We start from the raw sequence: 23,303 nt of genomic DNA on the forward strand, positions 1-23,303 counted from the left end.
GAGCCTCGAACCGGGGTCCTTAGGCTTCACAGGCAAGCACTTAACCGCTAAGCCATCTCTCCAGCCCCCTTATTTATTCTTTACAATCAAATTGGTACTAAGATTTTACAGGTTAATAATTCAAGGCACAAAGAGATTAAATAGCTTGCTGGAGGTCACACAGCTTCGAGGGTAGTGTTGGAAAGACTGATTGTCTGGAAATGAGGCTAGACATTCAGAGACCTGTCCTTGATGTCCTTTGGAAAGCCATATTTGTGGGGAGAGGTTAGGAGATATTTTCAACAGACACGTACACTTTTCCCACAGCTGCTGCAGGAACTGAGAGACCCAACTCTCACCTTCCGTCTGCTTGGATCCCCCAGGTATGGTAGTGGGGATGGGGACTGAAGAACCTGGGAGAAGACTACTGATGTGGAGAAGATAATCATTCTGAGATTTCTATAGCCACTTTTATCTTTGGCCTGTACAGTCTTTTCACTATTTGAGAGAGGGAGAGAGGGAAAATGAAAATGAGTGAGTATTGGCTCACCAGGTCCTCTTATTACTGCAAACAAACTTCAGACATATGCACCACTTTGTGCCTCTGGCTATATGTGGGCATTGGGGAAGAAAGCCCAAGCTGGGCAGGCTTTGCAAACAAGCATATTTTTTTAAAATATTACTTATTTGAGAAAGAGAGAAGAAGAAGAGAAAGAGAGGGAGATAGAGAGAAGGGGTGCTTCAGGGCCTCCAGCCACTGTAAACAAACTCTAGACACATGTGCCACCTCAAACAAGCATCTTTAATCACTGAACCATCTACCCAGGCCTATCGCCTATTTCCTATTTCCCTGTCTTCATCTCTGTTCCCTGCACAGCAGTTATGGGTTATGTCCAACATCTGTAATCCCAGATCAAGGGAAGCTAAGGCAGGAGTATGCAGAGTTCAAAGCCACTCTGGACTACAAAGTGAGATTCAGTCTCAACCAAGTAAAAACAAATTGGAAAAAGCTGGACATAGTGGTGCATGTCTTTAATTCCAGCACTTGGGAGACAGAGGTAAGAGGATTGATTGCCTGTGAGAGCAAGGTCACCCTGAGACTACATAGTGAATTTTAAGTCAAAAGCTGGGCATGGTGGCCCACACCTTTAATCCCAGCTCTAAGGAGGCAGAGGTAGGAGGATCGCTGTGAGTTCAAGACCAGCCTGAGACTACATAGTGAATTCCAGGTCAGCCTGGGATAGAGCAATGCCCTACTTCCACTAACAAACAGGCTAGAAAGATGGCTTAGTGGTTAAGGTACTTGCCTGCAAAGCCTAAGGACTCATGTTCAACTCTCTGGTTCTCAGATGCACAGACTTAAGGGTGCAAGGTTGTACATGAGCACAAGGGGGTGCACACATCTGGAATTCAACTGCAGTGGCTGGAGACCCTGGTGGGATAATTCCCTGCCCCCTCACTCTCTCACATGGAAAAAAAAAAACAACTATGTGGTAAATTCAAGGTCAGCCTGGGCTAGATCAAGATTTTACCTTGAAAAAAGAAAAGAAAAGAAAAAAGAAATCAAAAACCTAAAGCTGACATCGTGGTACACACCTTTAATCCCAGTTCTCAGTAGGCAGAGGTAGGAGGATCACTGAGTTCGAGGCCACCCTGAGACTACATAGTGAATTCTAGGCCAGCCTGGGCTAGAGTGAGACCCTACCTCAAACCCCCATCCCCCAAAAGAAAACCCTAAATGTGATTATCCTACTCTCTCCCTGCAAGTCCTCTTGTGGTCTCAAGAGAAACATTTAGCTCTATCCACAGGCTATAAGGCCATGTCATCTTGGCCAAGCCCCAGCCTTCCTCTCACATCCAAGCCTTTGCACAAGCTATTCTCTGCTTGGAATATGTTTTCCTGCTCTACCAAGTCGTCCCCCCCCCCCCGAGGTTTCCTCAGTCCCCATAGTGCATTTTTCTTCGTGTTTTTTTTTTTTTTTTATGAGAGAGATGGTGGGGAAGAGAGAAGGGAGAGAGAATTGACATGCCAGGGCCTCCAGCCACTGCAATTGAACTCCAGATGCATGCATCACCTTGAAAATCTGGCTTATATGGAATCTGGGGAGTTGAACATGGGTCCTTAGGCTTCACAAGCAAGTAAGTGCCTTAACTGCTAAACCATCTCTCAACCCCTTTTTTTTGTTTTTCTGAAATACGGTGGTCTCACTCTAGTCCAGGCTGACCTGTAGTCTTGGCATGGCCTTGGACTCACATCGCTCCACCTACCCCTGCCTCTCAAGTGCTGGGATTAAAGGTGTGTGCCACCATGCCTGGCTTATAGTGCATTAGTGCATTCTTTTTTTATTTTTTTGAGGTAGAGTCTCTAGCCCAGGCTGACCTGGAATTCACTATGTATTTTCAGGGTGGCCTTGAACTCACAGCAATCCTCCTGCCTCTGCTTCCCAAGTGCTGGGATTAAAGGCATGGACCACCACACCCAGTTTACAGTGTTTTTTTTTTTCCCTCTCAGTGACTTTCTTTTCGAGAGCACCACTTTCTTTTTTTTTTTTTTCTTTTAATATTTTATTTATTTATTTATTTATTTGAGAGAAAGAGAGGAGAGAATGGGTATGCCAGGGCCTTCAGCCACTGCAAACACATTCCAGATGATACATGCACCCCTTATACAGCTGGCTTACATGGGTCCTAGAGAATCAAACCAGGTTCCTTTGACTTTGCAGGCAAATGCCTTAACTGCTAAGCCATCTCCGGCCCTCACAGTGCATTCCTTTTCTTTTTGCTTTTTATTCATTTGTTTATTTAATATTTTATTTATTTATTCATTTTTAATTTTCAAAGGTTTTATTTTTATTTATTAGAGACAGAGAGAGGGAATGAGAATGGGCACACCAGGGCTTTTAGCCACTGCAAATGGACTGAAGGTGCATGTGCCACCATTTGCATCTGGCTAATGTGGGACCTGGAGAATCAAACCTGGGTCCTTAAGTTTTGTAGGTGTGCGCCTTAACCACTAAGCCATCTCTCCAGCCTTAGATCTTTTTTTTTTCTTTTCAATTTTTTTTTTATTAACAACTTCCATGATTATAAAAAATATCCTATGGTAATATCCTTCCTCCCCCTACCTTCCCCTTTGAAATTCCATTCTCCATCATATCCCCTCCCCATCATGGGATATTTTTTTATAATCATGGAAGATGTTAATAAAAATTGAGAAAAAAAAATTCCATGGTAATACCCTCCCTCCCTCCACTTTCCCCTTTGAAACTCCATTTTCCATCATATCCCCTCCCCCTCTCAATCAGTCTTTTATTTTGATGTCATGATCTTTTCCTCTTATTATGATGCTCTTGTGTGGGTAGTGTCAGACATCACAGAGCATTATTGAAGGAAGCGTTGGCTGACCTCTTAAGGTAGAAACCCCACACTTTGCTCTCATGGAATTCACAGACTTGTGTTGGTGTCTGTCAGAGTATGAGCTCTACAAGGCGGGGTACAGTCTGCTCATTCACTGCAGCTGCTGTTTCTCGATGTGTGTGTGTGTATGGGTACACACATGCCATACTGCATGTGTGGAGATCTGAGGACAACCTTGGAGTGTTTGTCTTCTTCTTTCTTATTTAAGACAGGGTACCCTACTATTTTGCTCTGCATATATGGCCCATGACACTTTACATGGGTGCTAGAGACTTGAACCTACCTAAGCAGGCTTGAAAGCAAGCACCATTAACCACTGAATAATCTCCGCAACCCCATAGTTGCCCTTTTTTGGAGACAGTGTCTCGCTGTGTAACCCAAGCTAGTCTTAAAATTCCTTTTCTTTTTGTATTTGGTGCACGTGTGTGTGTGTGTGTGTGTGTGTGTGTGTGTGTGTGTGTGTGTAATAAAGAGAGGAAGAGAATGAGCAAGAAAGAGACACGTGTGTATGCATGTGTGAAGTTGTTAGGGTAATGCTCTATCACTTTTCAACTTTATTTCCTTGAGACAGCTTCTCATTGCACCTAGTGCTCACCACCCTGCACCCAGTAACACTAGCTGGACAGCAAGCCGCCGCCATCCTGCCATTTCTTCTCCCCTCAGCACTGGGGTTACAAGCATGTGCAGCCATGCCCAGCTTTTATATATGTGTATGTATGTATGTGTATGTAGATATGTGTGTGTGTGTATATATATATATATATATATACACACATACATACATATATACACACATATGTATATATACATATATATAATATATATAATATATATACACACACATACATACACATATATATATTTATTTATGGTTTTTTTTTAATTGTTTTTTTTAATTTATTTGAGAGCAACAGACACAGAGAGAAAGACAGATAGAGGGAGAGAGAGAGAATGGGCGCGCCAGGGCTTCCAGCCTCTACAAACTAACTCCAGACACGTGGTCTACATGGAGGAGGTTATCAGCTCAGTTCCAGCAGGATTTCTCAGTGGCCTTGCAGCCCAAGTATGTGGAGTCTTCAGCAATAGGGTCTTACCACCTATTCCTGGTGGGAAACCAAGAGCCTCGACAATGGCCTATAATGTTTTGGGGCCATCAGGGACCTCCATGGCCAACAACTCACTGGAAGGTATCCCATCCCTGGCACTGAAAATTTTCTGGTAACAATCTATGGCTCCTGAGTATTCCATTGTCCAAAAAAGTAGGTGTCTGTATGATTTATTTATATCCTTAGATTTTGATTAGCCTTCTCTCCACCTTTCCACCTTTCCTTTTCTCAATCTCTTCCCCTGTCCTCATTTAGGCCTTTTCACCCCTATTAACTATTCTTCTACTTACAGCTTTTTTTTTTTTTTTTTTAAATTGAGGGCTTGAGAGAGATGGCTTAGCAGTTAAGGCACTTGCCTGTAAAATCAGAGGACTCAAGTTCAGTTCCCCAGTACCCACATAAAGCTGGAAGCACAAGGTGGTACATGCATCTAGAGTTCGTTTGCAGTGACTAGAGGCCCTGTTGCACCCATTTTCTCTCTTTTTCTCTCTAATAAATAAATAAAACATTGAAAACATATCAATTCCCCAGGACCCATGTAAGCCAGATGCACAAGTTGGTACATGCATTTGGAATTCGTTTGCAGTGGCTGCAGGTCCTGGCACATCCATTCTCTGTCCCCTCCCTCCTTTTTTAAATTTTATATAAATATATAAAAATAAAATAATAAAAATTTGATCTGGGCATAGTGGCTCATGCCTTTAATCCCAGCCCTCCAGAGGCAGAGGTAAGAGGATCACTGTGAGTATGAGGCCACCCTGGAACTACATAGTGAGTTCCAGGTCAGCCTGGGCTAGAGTGAAACCCTACCTCAAAAAATTTATTTTTATGTGTGAATGTGTGCACACATAGATAGACCAGAATCTCTTACCACTGCAAAGGATTGCCAGATGCTTGCCCTTTTTTTTGAGATAGGGTCTCACTGTAGCCCAGGCTGACCTGGAACTCACTATGTAGTCTCAGGGTTGCCTCAAACTTATGGCGACCCTCCTACCTCTGCCTCCTGAGTGCTGGGATTAAAGGCACATGCTACCACTCCCAGCTTACTTTTTTTTTGGGGGGGGGGTTACATGCTAGGACTCCAACTTGTGCTGGAAGGCTTTACAAGCAAGGAAAGCTTTAGAAGCAAGAGTCTGCTGAGCCATCCCCCCCCCCCCCCCGCTTGGCCATGTATACCTTTTTATTCCTGGCTTATTTTTCTTTTAATTATTTTATTTATTTGAGAGAGAAAGAAAAGAAATGACAGAAAGAGATAGAGAGAATGGGCACCCCAGGGCCTTCAGCCACTGTGAACGAACTCCAGACATATGTGCCACCTGTTGCATCTGGCTTATGTGGGTCCTGGGGAAATGAACCTCGGTCCTTTGGCTTTATAGGCAAGTGCCTTAACTCTGAAGGCATCTCTCCAGCCTTTCCTGGCTTTTTTTTTCTTTTTTACTCGAGGTAGGGTCTCACTCTAGCTCAGGCTGACCTGGAATTTACTATGTAGTCTCAGGGTGGCCTTGAACTCACAGTGATCCTCCTATCTCTCAAATGCTGGGATTAAAGGCATGCATCACCACACCTGACTTTTCCTGGCTTTCACAAAGGTGCTGGGGTCTTCATTCTTGGGCAGCAAGCTCTTACCTACTGAGGCATCTCCCTAGCCACTTTGTTGAGCTGAGACAGGTTTTGGCATAGCCCAGAATAGCCTGAAACTCATTATATAGCTGAGAATTATCTTGAACTCCTGATCATTCTGCCTCTACTTTCTAAATGCTGGGGATCATAATAGGTATGCATCATCATGCCTGACTTATTTATTGTTATAGCCCAGCATTGGGCTAGCAAAATCTCTATTCTTTGCTTTGTGAATGAATGAACTGACCTGACCTGTTCCTTCCCCAGGCCTGTAGTGGTGGAGACTCGGCCCGCAGATGACCCAACTGCCCCCAGCAACCTCTATATCCAGGAATGAGCCCCTGGGAGGCATTGGGAACCTGACCCTATGCCCTCACCCCACGGACACATGAGCAGTAACATCTGTCCTTTTCTCCCAATAAACATGACTATAGTCTCTGTTGTCATCTTGTTTTTCTTTAGGGAAAGACAGGATTTCTAGATGTCCAGTCCCCCCCCAAATTTAAATGACCCAATACACCATTGCAAGGGGCATAGCACAGACTTTATTTGTTCAGTACAAGTCATCTGTCTCCCAGCTGCTTGTGGAAAGGGAAGGGAGCTGAAAGACTTGCAGTGAGAATAAGGCACTTGAGGTGGGGGAGGACCAGCTGGGGTGCCTCAGCTAAGCTGATCCTCATATTGCTTGCGGAAACAGTCACCAGCAGGGAAGAAATCCCAACATCTCTCTTGGTACATCTTCCAGACATAAGACTCCTACAATTAAGAGAACAAGAATAGCTTGGTTATATCTTCAAAAACTTGAGATAAATCTGAGCTTTCCACTGGTACCTGCTGATTTGCCATTATCATCATCTTTGTTTGTTTGGTTGGTTTTGTTTTTGAGGTAGGGTCTCACTCTGGTTCAGGCTGACCTGGAATTCACTATGTAGTCTCAGGGTGGCCTCAAACTCAATCTTCCTACCTCTGCCTCCCAAGTGCTGGGATAAAAGGTATGTGCCACCACACCAGGCTCATTTCATATTTTTTGAATAGTTTATTGAGTATATTGCCAGGGACCAGTGGGGCTAAGCAGTAAGTATAAAGTATACAGAGCTCCTTTTATTCATTTGTTTGTTTGTTTATTTATTTGCAAGGGGAGAGAGAATGGGCACCCCAGGGCCCCCAGCCACTGCAAAGGAACTCCAGATGCATGCATCACCTTGTGCATCTGGATTATGTATGTACTGGGTGTTAGGGTGGGACAGGCTCCCAAGACAGCAGAATGGTGACAGAGGAATAAGGAAAGTGGATTATCCACATTCCTCAAGAAACCACCCAGTCCTAATCCCCTCCTTGCCTAACAATGCCCCAGGTCATGGTTTCCAGACTCTTTATCTCATAAATTACATGATCACTGTTCTGGCTTCATATTCTAGCTATTATTTATTTATTTGTTATTTTGGTTTTTTAAGGTAGGGCCCCACTCTAGCTCAGGCTGACCTGGATGTCACTCTATAGTCTCTGGGTGGCCTTAATTCACTGTGATCCTTCTACCTCTGCCTCCCAAGTGCTGGGATTAAAGGCATGTGCCACCACACCTGGCTACCCTAGCTATTTCAAATGGTTAATGTAATGATCTCTAAAGGAACTTTTCTATTCAATTTAACAAACAAGTTCTTTTTTTTCCCCCTCACCTTCCCAACTGAAAAAGCCCTATAAAGCCCACTACCTGAAAACTCAGATTGGCTGTGCTCCTCTCTTATGAATCAGCTTTGGCAGCTACTGCTTTTCCCGAATAAAAGCTTTCATCTTTGCCTTAGCGTGGTTTGTGTGGTCTTGGTTACTCCCAAACCTTACAATGGGGAATTGAACCTGAGTTCTTACGCTTTGCAGGCAAGTGTCTTAAGCACTAAGCCATCTCTCCAGCCCTAGAGCTCTATATTAAAGTTAATCATGGGTCTGGTGTGGTGGCGCATGTCTTTAATCCCAGCACTTGAGAGAGGATCATGGTGAGTTCAAGGCCAGGATGGAACTACAGATTCCAGGTCAGCCTGGGCTAGAGTAGTACCCTACCTAACCTTGAAAAACAAAACCAAAAAAAGGATAATCATGTCCCCTTACCTGACCAGTGTGTTCTGTCTCATCCTTGTTTATCAAATACATGAGGAAAAACCTGGGAGGGGCACAGAAAAAAAGGTCAAAACCACCATTATATTCAGGTTTTATTTTGTTTTTGGAATGGAAGCACAGTTCCTCACTGCTGGATTCTAAGTAAGCACTCGCCTGTGAGGCCACGTCCCCAGCCTTCCTAAGCAAGCACTTAGCTGTCTTATCCCCACCCCTAGACATCATACCACCTCCTGTAACTGGGTGAAACTCAATATTCCTGCTTAGGTAATTGTTGGCCACTCCCTCCACATCCTTATTGGCCAGGGCTCCCCCTTGCTCACATGTAATTAGCCAGGTTGTGTTCTTCTAGCGTATGTGTCTCAAACCCGTGTGGGGTCGTATCAAAGTAGTCGCTGCCTATTCCACAAATGAAGCACTTGGTCTGAGGGAATAAAAGACGTCAGAACCGAGTCCTCTTTTGCCCCCCAAGCATCCCAAAATCCCTGAGTCACCTCCAGACATGACCCACCTCCATATCCTCCTTCACTTGCTCTTGTTGGTCTCGGAGCTCCCCGAAAGCATCAATAATCAGACCTGAAGTGGCAGGATGCAGGTCAGGACCCAATTCAAACCTACCTTGGCTTCCTGCTCACATACCTTTGGGCCTTGCCTTTCATTTGACGGCTCCCTAATCTCACCTTTCTCCGAATTAGGAGAAAACTAGGAATTTATTGAGCAGTTCTGAGACACTTCAAAGTTAAGGATGAATTTTCATGGCAATAGGAGGTTAGTAGTACTAACACCTTCAATTTCTTGTTTGTTTATTTTTTTTTTTCAAGGTAGGATATCACTCTCTAGCCCAAGCTGACCTGGAATTCACTCTGAAATCTCAGGATGGCCTTGAACTCACAGCAATCCACCTACCTCTACCTCCTGAGTGCTGGGATTAAAGGCGTGTGCCTGGTTTATTTTTGATTTTTAAAAATATTTTTATTTGCAAGCAGAGAAAGACAGAGAGAACGGAGACACAGAATGAGCATACCAGGGCCTCTAGCTGCTGGAAGGGAACTCCAGATGCATATGCCACTTTGGGCATGTGGATTTATGTGGGTACTGGGGAATGGAACCCAGGTCATTAGGCTTTGCAGGCAAGCACCTTAACCACTAAACTATCTCTTCAGCCCTTGATGTTTTGTTTTTTAATTATTTATTTATTTGACACAGAGAGAGGGAGAGAGAGAATGGGAGAATGGGTGAGTCAGGGCCTTCAGCCACTGCAAATGAACTCCAGACATGTGTGCCCCCTTGTGCATATGGTTAATGTTGGTCCTGGGAAATTGAACCTGGGTCCTTTGGTTTTGAAGGCAAGCGCTTAACCACTGAGCTATCCCTCCAGCCCAAGCCCTTGACGTTTTTAAAGCTGGGTCTCACTCTAACTCAGGCTGACCTGGAGCTCACTCAGGTAACCCAGATTGGTCTGGTACTCATAAAGATCCTCTACTTCAGTCTATTTGAGCCAACATGCCTGGGTTGTTTTGTCTTTTCAGCTAGGTTTTTTTTTTTTTTTTTTTGTCTTTTTAGCTCTGTATACCACTGGCTGGCTTAAACTTACTGTATAGATCAAGCTGGCCTCAAACTTGTAGCAATCCTTCAGACTCAGCTTCCTAACTATTGGGATTATACATTGTGCATCATTATACCTGGCCTTAACACCTCCACTATGCAGATGCAGAAATATTCTGGGTCCACAGAGGCCACCTGCCCAAGGTTTTACCAAAGGGAGAGGCATAGCCAGTGTAGGAACCTAGGCAGACTGAATCATGGGCCTGTGCCTTAGCCAGTCAGCTAGCCTACCTCTGGACTCTGCCCACCTTCCACCCATGTCCCCAGCCAACACTGACCTTGGATGATGGCCAACAGGATGACGATCACGAAGAAGAAGAAGGTGATGTCAAAGACCACCCGGTAAAGCTCATATTCATCACCTGCTGGGTCCTCAATCTCATCCCCAATGCCTCCACCGGCCCGGACGCCCACATACATGTGAAACAGGTAACACTGCAGAGGAGGGGAAGATGGTCACTCATTCAGTAATTTAACAGCCATGAACACCACCAGAGACCTGAGCTAGGCAGGGCTGGACACAGCAATGACAGACATAGCCCTGTACCATATGTCTTGGGGTTCATAGATACACAGCTGAATAATGGTCAAGGCTGGGCAGGAAGGTACAAGCAGAGGGGTCAAGACCAGTATGAGGAGACTCAGACAGAGGGCTTGGGGCTGGGTGGGGAAAACACAGTATGATCAATATGAGATAGAATTATCTCTCCAGCCCCATAAATAAATATTTTTTAAATATGTATTTATTTATTTGAGAGAAAGTGAGCATACCAGGGCTTCCTGACACTGAAAATGAACTCCAGATAATTGTACAACTTTGTGCATCTGGCTTTATGTGGGCACTAGAAAATTAAACCTGGGCTGTCAGGCTTTGCAAACCAGTACCTTTAACCACTGAGCAATCTCTCCAGTCCCAAATAAAAATTTTTAAAAAATATTTTATTTTTACTTATTTGAGAGAGAGAAAGAGGCAGATAAGAGAATGGGTGTGCCAGGGCCTCCAGCCAGTGTAAACCAACTCCAGAAGAAAGTGCCACCATATGCATCTGGCTCTGTGTGTACTGGGAATTTGAACCTGGGCCCTGTGGGTTTGCAGGCAAGTTCCTTAACTGCAAAACCATTTCTCAGCCATATATATATGTATGTGTGTATATGTGTATGTATATGTATATATGTACATATGTGTGTGTGTATGTATGTATGTATACACACACACACACACACACACTTTTTTTTTTTTTTTTTTTTTTACTAAGTAGGGTCTCAATCTAGCCCAGGCTGACCTGGAATTCATTATATAGTCTCAGAGTGGCCTCTTTTTATCTCTGCCTCCTGAGTGCTGGGATTAAAGGCATGTGCCACTATGCCCAGCTCCCAAATAAACAATTTTTTTAGGAAAGCCTAATAAGCTATCCTTTTTAAATTTTTTTTTTTTGAGGTTTTTGAAGTAGGGTTTCACTCTAGTCCAGGCTGACCTAGGATTCACTATGGAGTCCCAGGGTGGCCTCGAACTCACGGTGATCCTCCTACCTCTGCCTCCCGAGTGCTGGGATTAAAGGCGTGTGCCACAACGCTCGGCTAAATTTATTTTTTAATAAAATATTTAATTAATTTATTTATTTGAGAGAGAGAGACAGAAAAAGAAGCAGAGAGAAAGAGATAATGGGTGCGCAAGGTCCTTCAGCAACTGCAAACCAACTCCAGGCACATGCGCCCCCTTGAGTATCTGGCTTATGTGGGTCCTTAGGCTTCACAGGCAAATGCCTTAACTGCTAAGCCATTTCACCAGCCCCAAACTGCCCTTTTTTACTTAGAGTGAAAGAAAGAGAGAATTGGCACACCAGGATCACCAGCCACTGAAATTGAACTCCAGATGCATGTGCCCCCTTGTGTACATGTGTGACCTTGTGTGCTTGTGTCACTCTTTGTATGGCTTACATGGGACCTGGAGGGTCAAACATGAGTCCTTAGGCTTTGCACACAAGCACCTTAAGCACTAAGTTATCCAGCTCCCAAATAAATAAAATTTTTAAAATATTTTATTTTTATTTATTTATTATATTTATTATAGTCAGAGAGAGAGAGAGAATGGGCACGCCAGGGCTTCTAGCCACTGCAAACAAACATCAGACCCATGTACCACTATGAGCATTTGGCTTATGTGGGACCTGGAGAATTGAACCTGGGTCCTTAGGCTTCACAGGCATGTACCTTAACCACTAAGCCATCTCCCCAGCCCCCAAATAAATAATTTTTAAAAATTTGTTTGCCATGAGCTGGAGAGATGACTCTGTTAAGGCACTTGCTTGAAGACCCAGGTTAAATTCCCCAGTACCTACATAAAGGTAGATGCACAAGGTGGCACATGTATTTAGGGTTTGTCTAGAGTGGCTAGAGGTCCTGGAGTGCCCATTTCATTTTTTTCCTTTCACTATCTGCCTCTTTATCTCACTTTCTCTCAAATAAATAAATAAATAAATAAAATATATTTAAATAATTGTTTTTAGTCTGGTATGGTGGCATATGCCTTTAACCCCTGCGCTAAGGTAGGAAGGAGAATCACCATGGGTTCAAGGCCAGCCTGGGATATACAGAGAGTTCTTAGTCATCTTGAGATAGAATAAGACCCTAATGCCAAAAAAAAAAAGATTTTACTTCCATAAGGAACTGAAAAAGGTTTGATGAGGCTGGAAAAAAGTATAGCTCTGAGAGCCATATCAGGGCAAGAAATATAGTAAGGATCTTTTTTTTTTAAGTTTTTAAAAAAATATATTTTCGGGGCTGGAGAGATGGCTTAGCAGTTAAGCGCTTGCCTGTGAAGCCTAAGGACCCCGGTTCGAGGCTCGGTTCCCCAGGTCCCACGTTAGCCAGATGCACAAGGGGGCGCACGCGTCTGGAGTTCGTTTGCAGAGGCTGGAAGCCTCTGCCCATTCTCTCTCTCTTCCTCTATCTGTCTTTCTCTCTGTGTCTGTCGCTCTCAAATAAATAATAAATAAAAAATTTAAAAATATATATATATATATTTTAGGGCAGGAGAGATGGCTGGAGTTCGTTTGCAGTGGCTGAAGGCCCCGGTGTGCCTATTCTCTGTCTCTCTCTGCCTCTTTCTCTCTCTGTCTGCCATTCTCAAATAAATAAATTAATTAAAAATAAACAAATGAATAAATAAATATTTTATTTATAAGCTGGGCATGGTGGCACACACCTTTAATCCCAGCACTCGGGAGGCAGAATTAGGAGGATCATTGTGAGTTTGGGGCCACCCTGAGACTACATAGTGAGTTCCAGGTCAGCCTGAGCTAGAGTGAGACCCTACTTTGAAAAAACAAAACAAAACAAATTATATATAATTGGACTTGGAGATTTGTCACTGGCTAGAGTTGTTGCACTTGAAGCAACAAGTTTGATGTTTGCCCTGGTTGTTTTAAATCTTGTTTTGGTTAAATGTTTCTTTGCTATGCCCAGTGCCATCTTTTGAAGTGTGAATATTTATTCTGTGCCATTATGGGTTTTTTGAGGTTATTTTTTGGTATTATGGCTCAGTTAAAAGATCTTGAACTATGGGGATGTATGAACATCATTGGAATTGATAAATACTATGGGTACTTTTAAAGTCAGACTGAATGCATTGTATTTTACATCATGTATGGATATCAGTTTATGGGGGCCAGGGGCGGAATGTGGTGGTTTGATTCAGGTGTCTCCCATAAACTTAGGTGTTCTGAATGCTAGGTTCCCAGCTGATGGATATTTGGGAATTAATGTCTCCTGGAGGGGGTGTATTGTTGGGGGCAGGCTTATGGGTGTTATAGCCAGTTTCCCCATGCCAGTGTTTGGCACACTCTCCTGTTGCTATTTTCCACCTTATATGTTGGCCAGGGGGTGATGTCCACCCTGTGCTCATGCCATCGTTTTCCCCTGCCATCATGGAGCTTACCCTCGAGCCCGTAGGCCAAAATAAATCTCTTTATCCCAGAAGCTGCTCTTGGTTGGGTGATTTCTACCAGCAATGTGAACCAGACTACAACAGTAAAGTGGTACCAGAAGTGGGGTATATAGTTAGTTAGTCAGTTAGTTAGTTAATTAGTTAGTTATGAGAGAGAGAGAGGCAGATAGAGAGAAAGAGAGAATGGGTGTGCCAGGGCCTTTAGCCACTGTAAACGAACTCCAGATGCATGCTCCCCCTTGTGCCTCTGGCTTACATGGGTCCTCAGGAATTGAACCAGGGTCCTTAGGCTTCACAGGCAAATGCCATTTCACCAGCCCAATGGTAGAGATCTTTATGTGAGTTCCACAAGCCCTGACCAAAGCAATGGTTTGGGATGGCTTACTGTCGGAGACAGCATGTAATTTGAAAGAAAGGTCAAGTGCAAAGGACCAGAATCAGGAGGAAAAAGTCCTAGAGGAACAGAATGAGAACCAGGCAACCAAAAAGCAAGAAAGACTGCCGTTACACTTGGGCAGGTTACACTCAAATAGGGCCAGTTCCTCCTTTTTTTTTTTTTTTTTCCAAGGTAAGGTGTTACTTTGGCCCAGGCTGACCTGGAATTAACTATGTAGTCTCAGGGTGGCCTTGAACTCTTGGTGATCCTCCTACCTCTGCCTCCCAAGTGCTGAGATTAAAGGTGTGCGCCACCATGCCTGGCTCCTGCTTTATTTATTTATTTATTTATTTTTTGGTTTTTCAATGTAGGGTTTCACTTTAGCCCAAGCTGACCTGGAATTCACTACAGAGTCTCAGGGTGGCCTCATACTCACAGTGATCCTCCTGCCTCTGCATGCACCACTATGCCCAGCTTCCTGTTTTTGAAGTGATTATTTTCTCTACTGGGTATTTGGGAGTCATAGGAAGGTTCTAAAAAGAGGAGGGGGAGGGACATGGTTCATCTGGTACTTGGGACAGACTTCACACTAGTCCTTTCTGTGTCCCCTGGAAGTGAGAAAACCCAGTTATGTTGACTAAGAGCTAAGGCCAGTGACTGTGATGAGAACAGGGCTATTGGTGTCCAAACCAAGCCTGATAGAGCCTCAAATGTCAGGTTGAAAAGCTGGGCTTTTTCCTGAGCATAGAGGCCCATACAGCCACAACATAGGTCACCTTCTGGCAGAAATCCTTTAAAAATTATTCTTTCAGGCTGGAGAGATGGCTTAGTGGCTAATGGGGTGCATGCATCTAGAATTTGCTTTCAGTGGCTGGAGGCCCTGGTGAGCCTATTCTCTTTCTCTCTCTACCTCTCTCTCTCAAATAAATAAATAAATCATATTAAATTTTTATTTTTTTGTTTTATTGCACACATTCTTAATTATCATATTTATTTACTTATTTGTTTATTATCTATGAGAGAGGGAGAGAATGGATGCACCAGGGCCTCTTACCACTGCAAACCAACTCTAGATGCTTGTGCTACTTTTTGTGTCTGGCTTTACATGGATGGGTACTGGGTAATTAAGCCCCAGGACAGCAGGCTTTGCAAACAAGTGCTTTTAACTGCTAAGCTATCACCCCAGCCTCTTATTACTTTTATAAACAAATCTATATAAAACTAGGGCACATTATAGACTTAATTGTGCCTTGTCAGCATTTTTTTATCCTTATCAAGACTGAATTCTTTTTTTGTTTTTTGCATTTTTTTAATTAGTTTTCTATTCAGCAAATACAGGTAGTTTGGTACCATTATTAGGCTCATCCGTGACCTACCCCCTTCCCATTGGCCCCTCCTTGTTGAGGTATATGGGTCATGCATTGTGGAGTTAGCCCACAGTTATTGGTACGATAACTTTCTGCATCTTGACCCAACATATGGCTCTGACATTTTTTCCACCCCCTCTTCCGCAAAATTTCCCTGAGCCATGTTGGGTTCATTTTTGGTCTGCTTCAGTGATGAGGTGTTGGGAGCCTCTGAGGTTGTGGCTCTCTGATTTGGTAGGAGTTGATTTTTCTCTGTGTTGGTCTCCTTTCATCAGGAAAACAGCACCCTTGCTTGTTTTGCCACATATTAAATTTTTAAAAAAAATTCTTTCACCTGTGGATCTGCCTCTACCATTCAAAGCCATTTGAGTTAGGGTTACTATGATTAGAAGAGGAGGAAACATGTACATGTACTAAACAATGCTATTTTTTTTTTAAAGTAGGGTCTCCCTCTAGCCCAGGCTGACCTGGAATTCACTATGTAGTCTCAGGGTGGCCTCAAATTCAAAATGATCCTCCTATCTCAGCCTCCCAAGTACTGGGAGAAGGCGTGTACCACTACACCCAGCTCACAATGCTATTCTGAGAGAAAATTTTTTTTGAAAAGTCTATGTAGCCCAGGGTGGCCTCAAATACCTGATCCTACTGCCTCAACCTCCTGAGTGTTGGAATTATAGGTGTGTACTACCAGTCCCTGCTGAACGCAAGGCTTTGTGCATACTTAGCAAATGCTCTTCTATTGTCCTATTGTCCTGTCCCTAGTGTAAGGCCTTTAAAACTCTCATGATTTCTGTGGCCAGGAAGTCCTTTTTGGTACTACAAACACCCAATGAAGTAGGCTCTACACACATTTTACAGGTGGCCAGGGCATGTGCCTTTTTTTTTTTTTTTTTTAATTGGGTTGGTATTTCATTTTATTTTTGCCTCATTTAAAATTTTAATTTTTTTTTTTTTTTTAATTTGAGAGCGACAGACACAGAGAGAAAGACAGATAGAGGGAGAGAGAGAGAATGGGCGCGCCAGGGCTTCCAGCCTCTGCAAATGAACTCCAGATGCGTGTGCCCCCTTATGCATCTGGCTAACGTGGGACCTGGGGAACCGAGCCTTGAACCGGGGTCCTTAGGCTTCACAGGCAAGCGCTTAACCGCTAAGCCATCTCTCCAGCCCTTTTTGCCTCATTTTAAAGAGCTTATTTATCCACAATTCATTAATCCACTCACACGGTGTTATATGTATTTTTTGAGAAGGCAATTCCTCTTTTACCACTTTTTTTTTAATTGACAGCTCCCATAATGATAAACAATAAACCATGATAATTCCCTCCCCACCTCCACTTTCCTCACCTTTTTTGGGAGGGGGCATTGAGGTACCTTTTCACTCTTGCCCAGGCTGACCTATAATTCACTATGTAGTCACAGGATGGCCTTGAACTCACAGTGATCCTCCTAGCTCAGCCTCCCTCCACTCCTTTTTAAAAAGGGCCCAATATGGTGGCACATGCCTTTAATCCTAGGACTTGGGAGGCTGCAGTGGGAGAATCACTAGTTCAAGTCCATTCCAAGTTAGTCTAGGCTACAGTGAGACCCAACCTGGAAAACAATAACAAAATATATATATATATATATATATATATATGGTCTCATATAATCCAGGCTAACTAGAACACAATATGTAACTGAGGATGACCTTGAACATCTGATCCTCCAGCCTCTACCTGCCAAATACTGGGATTATAGGCATATGCCACCACACTTGATTTAAACAGCTCTGGGGATCAAAACCAACATTTCATGTATACTAGGCTGGCTCTTTACCCACAGAGCCACACCCACGGCCCCTGGATTATTTTTACAACAACACTTTCTTCTTGTTCTGCATTGCTGTACATGGAACCCAGGACCTTGAGTATGTTCAGTAAGTGCTCTATCACTTAGTTACACCCCTCAGCTAATCATCTTTAGGTTTTGTTTGTTTGTTTTGCTTTGTTTTTTCAAGGTAGGGTCTCACTCTAGCCTAGGCTGACCTGGAATTCACTATGGAGTATCAGGGTGGCCTCAAACTCATAGTGATCCTCCTACTTCCCAAGTGCTGGGATTAAAAGCGTGTGCCACCATGCCCAGCTCATCTGTAGTTTTTAAAAAATATTTTATTTATTTCAAGCAGACAGAGAGAGGGAAAGAATGGGCATGCCAGGGCCTCTAGCCACTGCAAATGAGCCACCTTGTATATCTGGCTTACATAGGTATTGGGGAATCAAACCCAGGTCGTTAGGCTTTACAGGCAAGCATCTTAACTACTGAGCCATCTCTCCAGCCTTCGTCTGTAGTTTTTAAATTTATTTTTTATGTGTGTGTATGGCTGCCTTAGGGTCTCTTGCTAATGCAGATGATACCAGACACATATGCCATTTTGAGTCCAGTTTTATGTTCTGGAGAATCAAACCCAGACTGACAGACATCTCCCCAGCCCATCATCTGCAGTTTTAACAGCTGAAATAACCTTTAAGCAATGGTACAGAGAGAGTTTACAATGTGCTTGGCTCTGCTACAGTGTCCTAACTACAAGCCCATGAAGTATGGGATGCTGTTATTAACCCCTTTCCAGTTGAGTAATACTAGGTCAGTAACTTGCCCATGATTTCTAGGGGAGGGGCTCACCGTCATCATGTCATCACACTTCATGTCAGGTTCATCCTCATCCTCACTCTTGTTGTAGAACTTGCGGAAGAAATTGAAGGCTACTACAGTGTACAGGTAGACCACTACAGCCAGGAGGCCTACAGTCATCACCAGCTGGGGAAAGGCAAGGAAGAGTCAGTTCCATGTTCTTCTCCCAAAGGAGCCCACATCTACTTAACCACATAGACCCTGGCACAGCCTGTAGCTGGTTAACTTTGCTAGCCTTAGTTCTCCCTCACCCCCAAGACTGCCCAACCCCTGTCTTGTCCCAGAATGTATCACCCTTATTCTACTCCTGGAAAATTGTCCTGCTCTTGTGCTGCCTCTCAAAGACTGCCATGCATTCCTCTTCCACCACTTGCAGATTACCCAGCTGGTCCCTGCCACATCCTCTACACACCTGCTTCCCATTGTGGGTGACAGACGAGAGGATGGTGCGCAGCGTCTTGACCCCCATGGCGATGTCCAGAAGGTGGGCAGCAAAGAAGAAGTTGTTGTAGTGTCCCAGGAGGGACATCACCATGTACCAGCCCAGATATAGGAAAGACTGAGTATAAAGAGGTCAGGGGAATACACAGGGATACACTGAGTATAAAGGGGTCAGGAAATACACAGGGATACACTCAGAACATGTTGGGGCCAGGTAACGTCTCTGACTAGGGAGTATCTTCTAGCTGGAGAACACCTTGGGGAAGGTGGAAAGCCTGCTCAAGGACACAGATTGCAACCCAAGAACAAAAGATGTTCTGGGAACAAAGAACCTCAGGGTGAGAAAGCACCCTAGGATCAGAAAGACACAGAGGCTCAGGTGTCTTTCTGGGGTTAGGGGCACATGGGGATGGAGCCCCTAACTCTCCCAAGGCCTGGCCCTATTGAGAGTCCCTCCCCACCTACGGGCCCTTTCTCACGTTGTCTGTGAAGATGACCCCAAACTTCCAGATCTGGTACTTGACATCAATGGACATGAGCCTGTGGTTGAGAGGCAATGGCAAGATGACTGAGTGTCAGAAATTGACCGCCTCCCCTGCCTTCCCCTGGTTGGGGGCTGACCCAGCTCACCATGTCAGCAGGCCTGGTGGAGGGTCTGGCTTGCGCTCAATGTGAGCTGTGATTTCCAGAGAGGCTAGATCCATGCCCAGCAGCTCGGCAATTCGCTCCCGCCCGAAGATATCCCCATGTTTGTCCAGGACCTGCACAGGAGAATGTTGGGGATGCAGACATAGATGGAGTTTGAAGGCAGCAGTTATGGCTTGTGAGGAAATTCTGTGGATACTCTCTGAACTTTGCATGAGAAATTGGGGATGCATATTTTCTGGGGGCAGAGGCTACAGCTTTCTACAGATCCTCAGGGAGAGAGTACAAAAGGAGATAAATGTACACTAGTTTTAGTAGCTAAGTTAATTAGGATGATTGTTTGCAATAGGCAGGTGAAGCCTAAGTAATTGGGTCCCCTGTCAGCTATAGACAGGTTTCTTCTGGCTCCCTCACTCATTCTGTTCCAGTCACACCAGCCTCCATGTGGTCTTCAAACACATCACCAGCATGTTCCCACCTAAGGGCCTCTACACTGGCTGTCATTCCCCCACCCCCATCTACATGCACTTCCCCAAGGCTTCTGACTTGTTCCTTCATCTCCTAATTAATTACTAGGGCCATTACTAAGGCCTCTACATAAAATAGTAACCTTCCTTGGCCACCAACACATACTCTTTAATCCCCTGCCTCTGGCCCCCCATGTATATTTTGTTTTTGTTTTTTGAAGTCGGGTCTCACTCTAGCCCATGGAACTCATTACATAGTCTCAGGGTGGCCTTGAACTCATGGTGATCCTCCTACCTCTGCCTTCCAAATTCTGGGATTAATGGCATGCACCACCACATCCAGCTTCCTTTATTATATTTTCCTACAACACTTATCATCACATACACATCACAAGTGTGATCATCATTACCTTTCTACCTTGAGTGTCATAATCACTGTCATGCTCGTTGTTGGATCCTAGGTTCCTAAAAGGTTTTCTGACACAAAATAGGCACTCCAGAAACATTTACTGAATTGGAGGCAGCCAACACTTAATATTATGTGTTCCTATGCACCAAACTTTGCTCATGTACTGGGTCCTCTCATCATTACATCAACCCTGAGGGGTTGGCCCTTTATTACATCCCTTACTTTTTGGAGACACAGTCTCTATGTAGCCAAGGCTGGTCTTGAATTTACAAGCCTCCAGCCTCAGCCTCCCAAATGGTAAGATTGCAAACATATGCTACTATATTTGGCTCCACTTTTGGGTGTGTGTGGTATTTGTATATGTATGTGTGTACATGTATATACACATGTGTAGAGCACAAAGGTCACCATCAGGTGTCTTCCTCAATTGCCCTCCATCTTATTTTTAAAAACTTTTTTTGAGGCAGGGTCTCTTTCTAGCCCAGGCTGACCTGGAACTCACTCTCTATATCCCAGACTTGCCTTATATTCACAGTGATCCTCCTACCTTAGTCTCATGAGGGCTAGGATTAAAAGTGTGAGCCACCACACCCAGTTTCTACCTTACTTTATTTATTTATTTGACAGAGAAAGAGGAGAAGAGAGGGAGAGGAACGGGCATTCCAGGGCCTGTAGCCTCTGCAAATGAACTCCAGACACTTGTGCCCCCTTGTGCATCTGGCTAATGTGGGTCCTGGGGAATCGAACCTGAGTCCTTTGGCTTTGCAAGCAAATGCCTTAACCATTAAGCCATTCCTTCAGCCCCCCACCTTATTTTTTTTAATTTTTAAACATACTTTATTTATTTAAGAGAGAGAGAGAGAGAGAAAGAGGCAGATGGAATAGAGAGTGAACGGGCACAACAGGGCCCCTAGCCACGGCAAAGGAACTCAAGACGTAGGTGTCACCTTGTGCATCTGGCTTAAGTGGGTATTAGGGAATCAAACCTGTTTCCTTTGGCTTTGTAGGCAAGTGCCTTAACAGCTAAGCCATCTATCCAGCTCTATTTTTTTTTGTTGTTGTTGTTTTTTGTTTTTTCGAGGTAGGGTCTCACTCTAGCACAGGCTGACCTGGAATTCACTATAGTCTCAAGCTGGCCACAGACTCACAGCAATCCTCCTACCTCTGCCTCCCGAGTACTGGAATTAAAGGTGTGTGCCACTAAGCCAAGATTACTTTATTTTTACTTATTTATTTATTTTTATGCTTTTTGTTTTTTGTTTATTTTTATTTATTTATTTGAGAGTGACAGAGAGAAAAAGAGGCAGAGGCAGAGAGAATGGGTGCATCTGGGCTTCCATCTACTGCAAACGAACTCAGATGCATGCATCGTCTTGTGCATCTGGCTAATGTGGGTCCTGGGAAATTGAACCTGGGTCCTCTGGCTTTGCAGGCAAGCACCTTAACTGCTAAGCCATCCCTCCAGCCCTACTTTATTTTTTAAAAAAATTGTTTATTTATTTATGAGAGGAAGAGAGAGAGAATGAATATGAGTACACCAGGGGCTCCTGTCACTGCAAATTAACTCCAGATGCATGTGCAACTTTATGCATATGGTTTTACATGGGAACTGGGGAATTGAACCTAGGCTGTAAGGCTTTGCAAGCAAGTGCCTTTAACCACTGAGCCATCTCTCCAGGCCCCATCTTATTTCTTTTTACAGTTTTTTCAATATTTATTTTTATTTATTTATTAGCAATAGAGAAAGAGGGTGAGAAAGAGAGTGAGAATGGGCACACCAGGGCCTCAAGCCACTTCAGATGAACTCCAGACACATGTGCCACCATGTATATCTGGCTTATGTGGGACCTGTAGAATTGAACCTGGGTCCTTAGGCTTTGCAGGAAAGCACCTTAACTGCTGAGCCATCTCTCCAGCCCCAACATATTTTTAAATTTTATTTTCATTTTATATTTATTTTTTCATTTTAAATTAATTAATTAATTAATTAATTAATTAATTTTTTTTGAAGTAGGGTTTTACTCTAATCCAGGCTGTCCTGAAATTCACTATGTAATCTCAGGGTGGCCTCAAACTCATGGCGATCCTTCTACCTCTGTCTCCCTAGTGCTAGGATTAAAGGTGTGTGCCACAACGTCCAGCTTATTTGAGAGAGAAAAAGAGAGAAGGGCCACCTTGTGCATCTGGCTTATGTGGGTCCTGGGGAATTGAACCTGTGACTTTGGTTTTGCAGGCAACTGGCTTAACCACTAAGCCATCTCTCCAGGCCCCCAACATTTTTTTAAAATATAGATTTTCATGTAGCTCAGGCTGGCCTTGAACTCACTCTAAGGCTGAGGATGATCTTGAACTCTTGACTCCTGATCCTCCTGTCTCTACTTTTTGAGTGTGGATATTATAGGTATGCATCACAATGCCAGGTTTATGAGGTGCTAGGGATAGAACCTAGGGCTTCATGCATTCTGGGAAAGCATTCTACCAACTGGACTACATCACCAGCTCCTAAAATAGGCTATGCTTTAAACAGCATTGTTCACCTCTTTCATCACACCATTGTGAACAGAGTCTTTACTCTGCACAAAATGCTTTTACATGTGTCTTTTCATTCAAGGAGGAATTGTGATCTGCAGCCCCATAGCTCCAGGGGGAAACTCTTCAAAGAGGCACAGTCCCTTGCCCAAATTCACATACGTGGCAAGTCTGAGATGGCCTACTGGCACCAAGAAACCCAACAGAAAGTCTTACCCTCCCAGAGTGCCCTCTCACCTTTCGCTTGACAAACTTGTCCCAGTAGTTGCTGGGGAAAGACCTGTCAAGAAAGAAGGTGTGGGAGAGGTTAGGGCAGAATTTCCAGGCAAAAACATATTGAAATGATATGAGGACTGCCTGTGTTTCTTAGGCTGTCCTTCAACTTCTGGGTTCAAATCATCCTCCTGTCCAAGTCTCCTGAGTGTCGATATCACTGGCTTGTGCAATCTGACTCCAGACTCTGTATTTATTTTTCCAGGTAGGGTCTCACTCTAACCCAGGCTGACATGCAACTCACTCTTGAGCCCAGGCTAGCCTTGAACCCAGGGTGATCGTTCTTCCTCAGCCTCCTAAGTGCTGGGACTAAAGGCAAGAACTACCATGCCTGGCTCCAGACACTAT

At 44.0% G+C, this 23,303-nt stretch overlaps 2 protein-coding genes across 4 annotated transcripts in view; one reads left to right on the forward strand and one right to left on the reverse strand.

Moving 5' to 3' along the window:
- The window catches only part of Map4k1 (mitogen-activated protein kinase kinase kinase kinase 1), a 33,339-nt gene extending 26,799 nt beyond the window's left edge, over positions 1–6,540 (forward strand). For all 3 annotated transcript variants that reach the window (XM_045154537.1, XM_045154539.1, XM_045154538.1), the window contains 2 exons: positions 307–362; positions 6,390–6,540. In XM_045154537.1, the coding sequence (XP_045010472.1) occupies positions 307–362; positions 6,390–6,459 (126 nt within the window). In that variant the 3' untranslated portion in view covers positions 6,460–6,540. The remainder of the gene's footprint in view (positions 1–306; positions 363–6,389) is intronic.
- A 104-nt stretch (positions 6,541–6,644) lies between these two features.
- Ryr1 (ryanodine receptor 1) overlaps positions 6,645–23,303 on the reverse strand; it is a 182,468-nt gene continuing 165,809 nt past the window's right edge. Inside the window, exons 96-105 of the mRNA XM_045154253.1 lie at positions 22,920–22,962; positions 19,263–19,393; positions 19,112–19,172; positions 18,604–18,750; positions 18,183–18,317; positions 10,115–10,271; positions 8,743–8,807; positions 8,555–8,655; positions 8,226–8,277; positions 6,645–6,878 (exon numbers count right to left, since the gene is read on the reverse strand). Of these exons, the coding sequence (XP_045010188.1) occupies positions 6,783–6,878; positions 8,226–8,277; positions 8,555–8,655; positions 8,743–8,807; positions 10,115–10,271; positions 18,183–18,317; positions 18,604–18,750; positions 19,112–19,172; positions 19,263–19,393; positions 22,920–22,962 (988 nt within the window). The 3' untranslated portion in view covers positions 6,645–6,782. The remainder of the gene's footprint in view (positions 6,879–8,225; positions 8,278–8,554; positions 8,656–8,742; positions 8,808–10,114; positions 10,272–18,182; positions 18,318–18,603; positions 18,751–19,111; positions 19,173–19,262; positions 19,394–22,919; positions 22,963–23,303) is intronic.

Source organism: Jaculus jaculus, chromosome 7 (genome assembly GCF_020740685.1).
Source record: "Jaculus jaculus isolate mJacJac1 chromosome 7, mJacJac1.mat.Y.cur, whole genome shotgun sequence".
NCBI lineage: Eukaryota > Metazoa > Chordata > Mammalia > Rodentia > Dipodidae > Jaculus > Jaculus jaculus.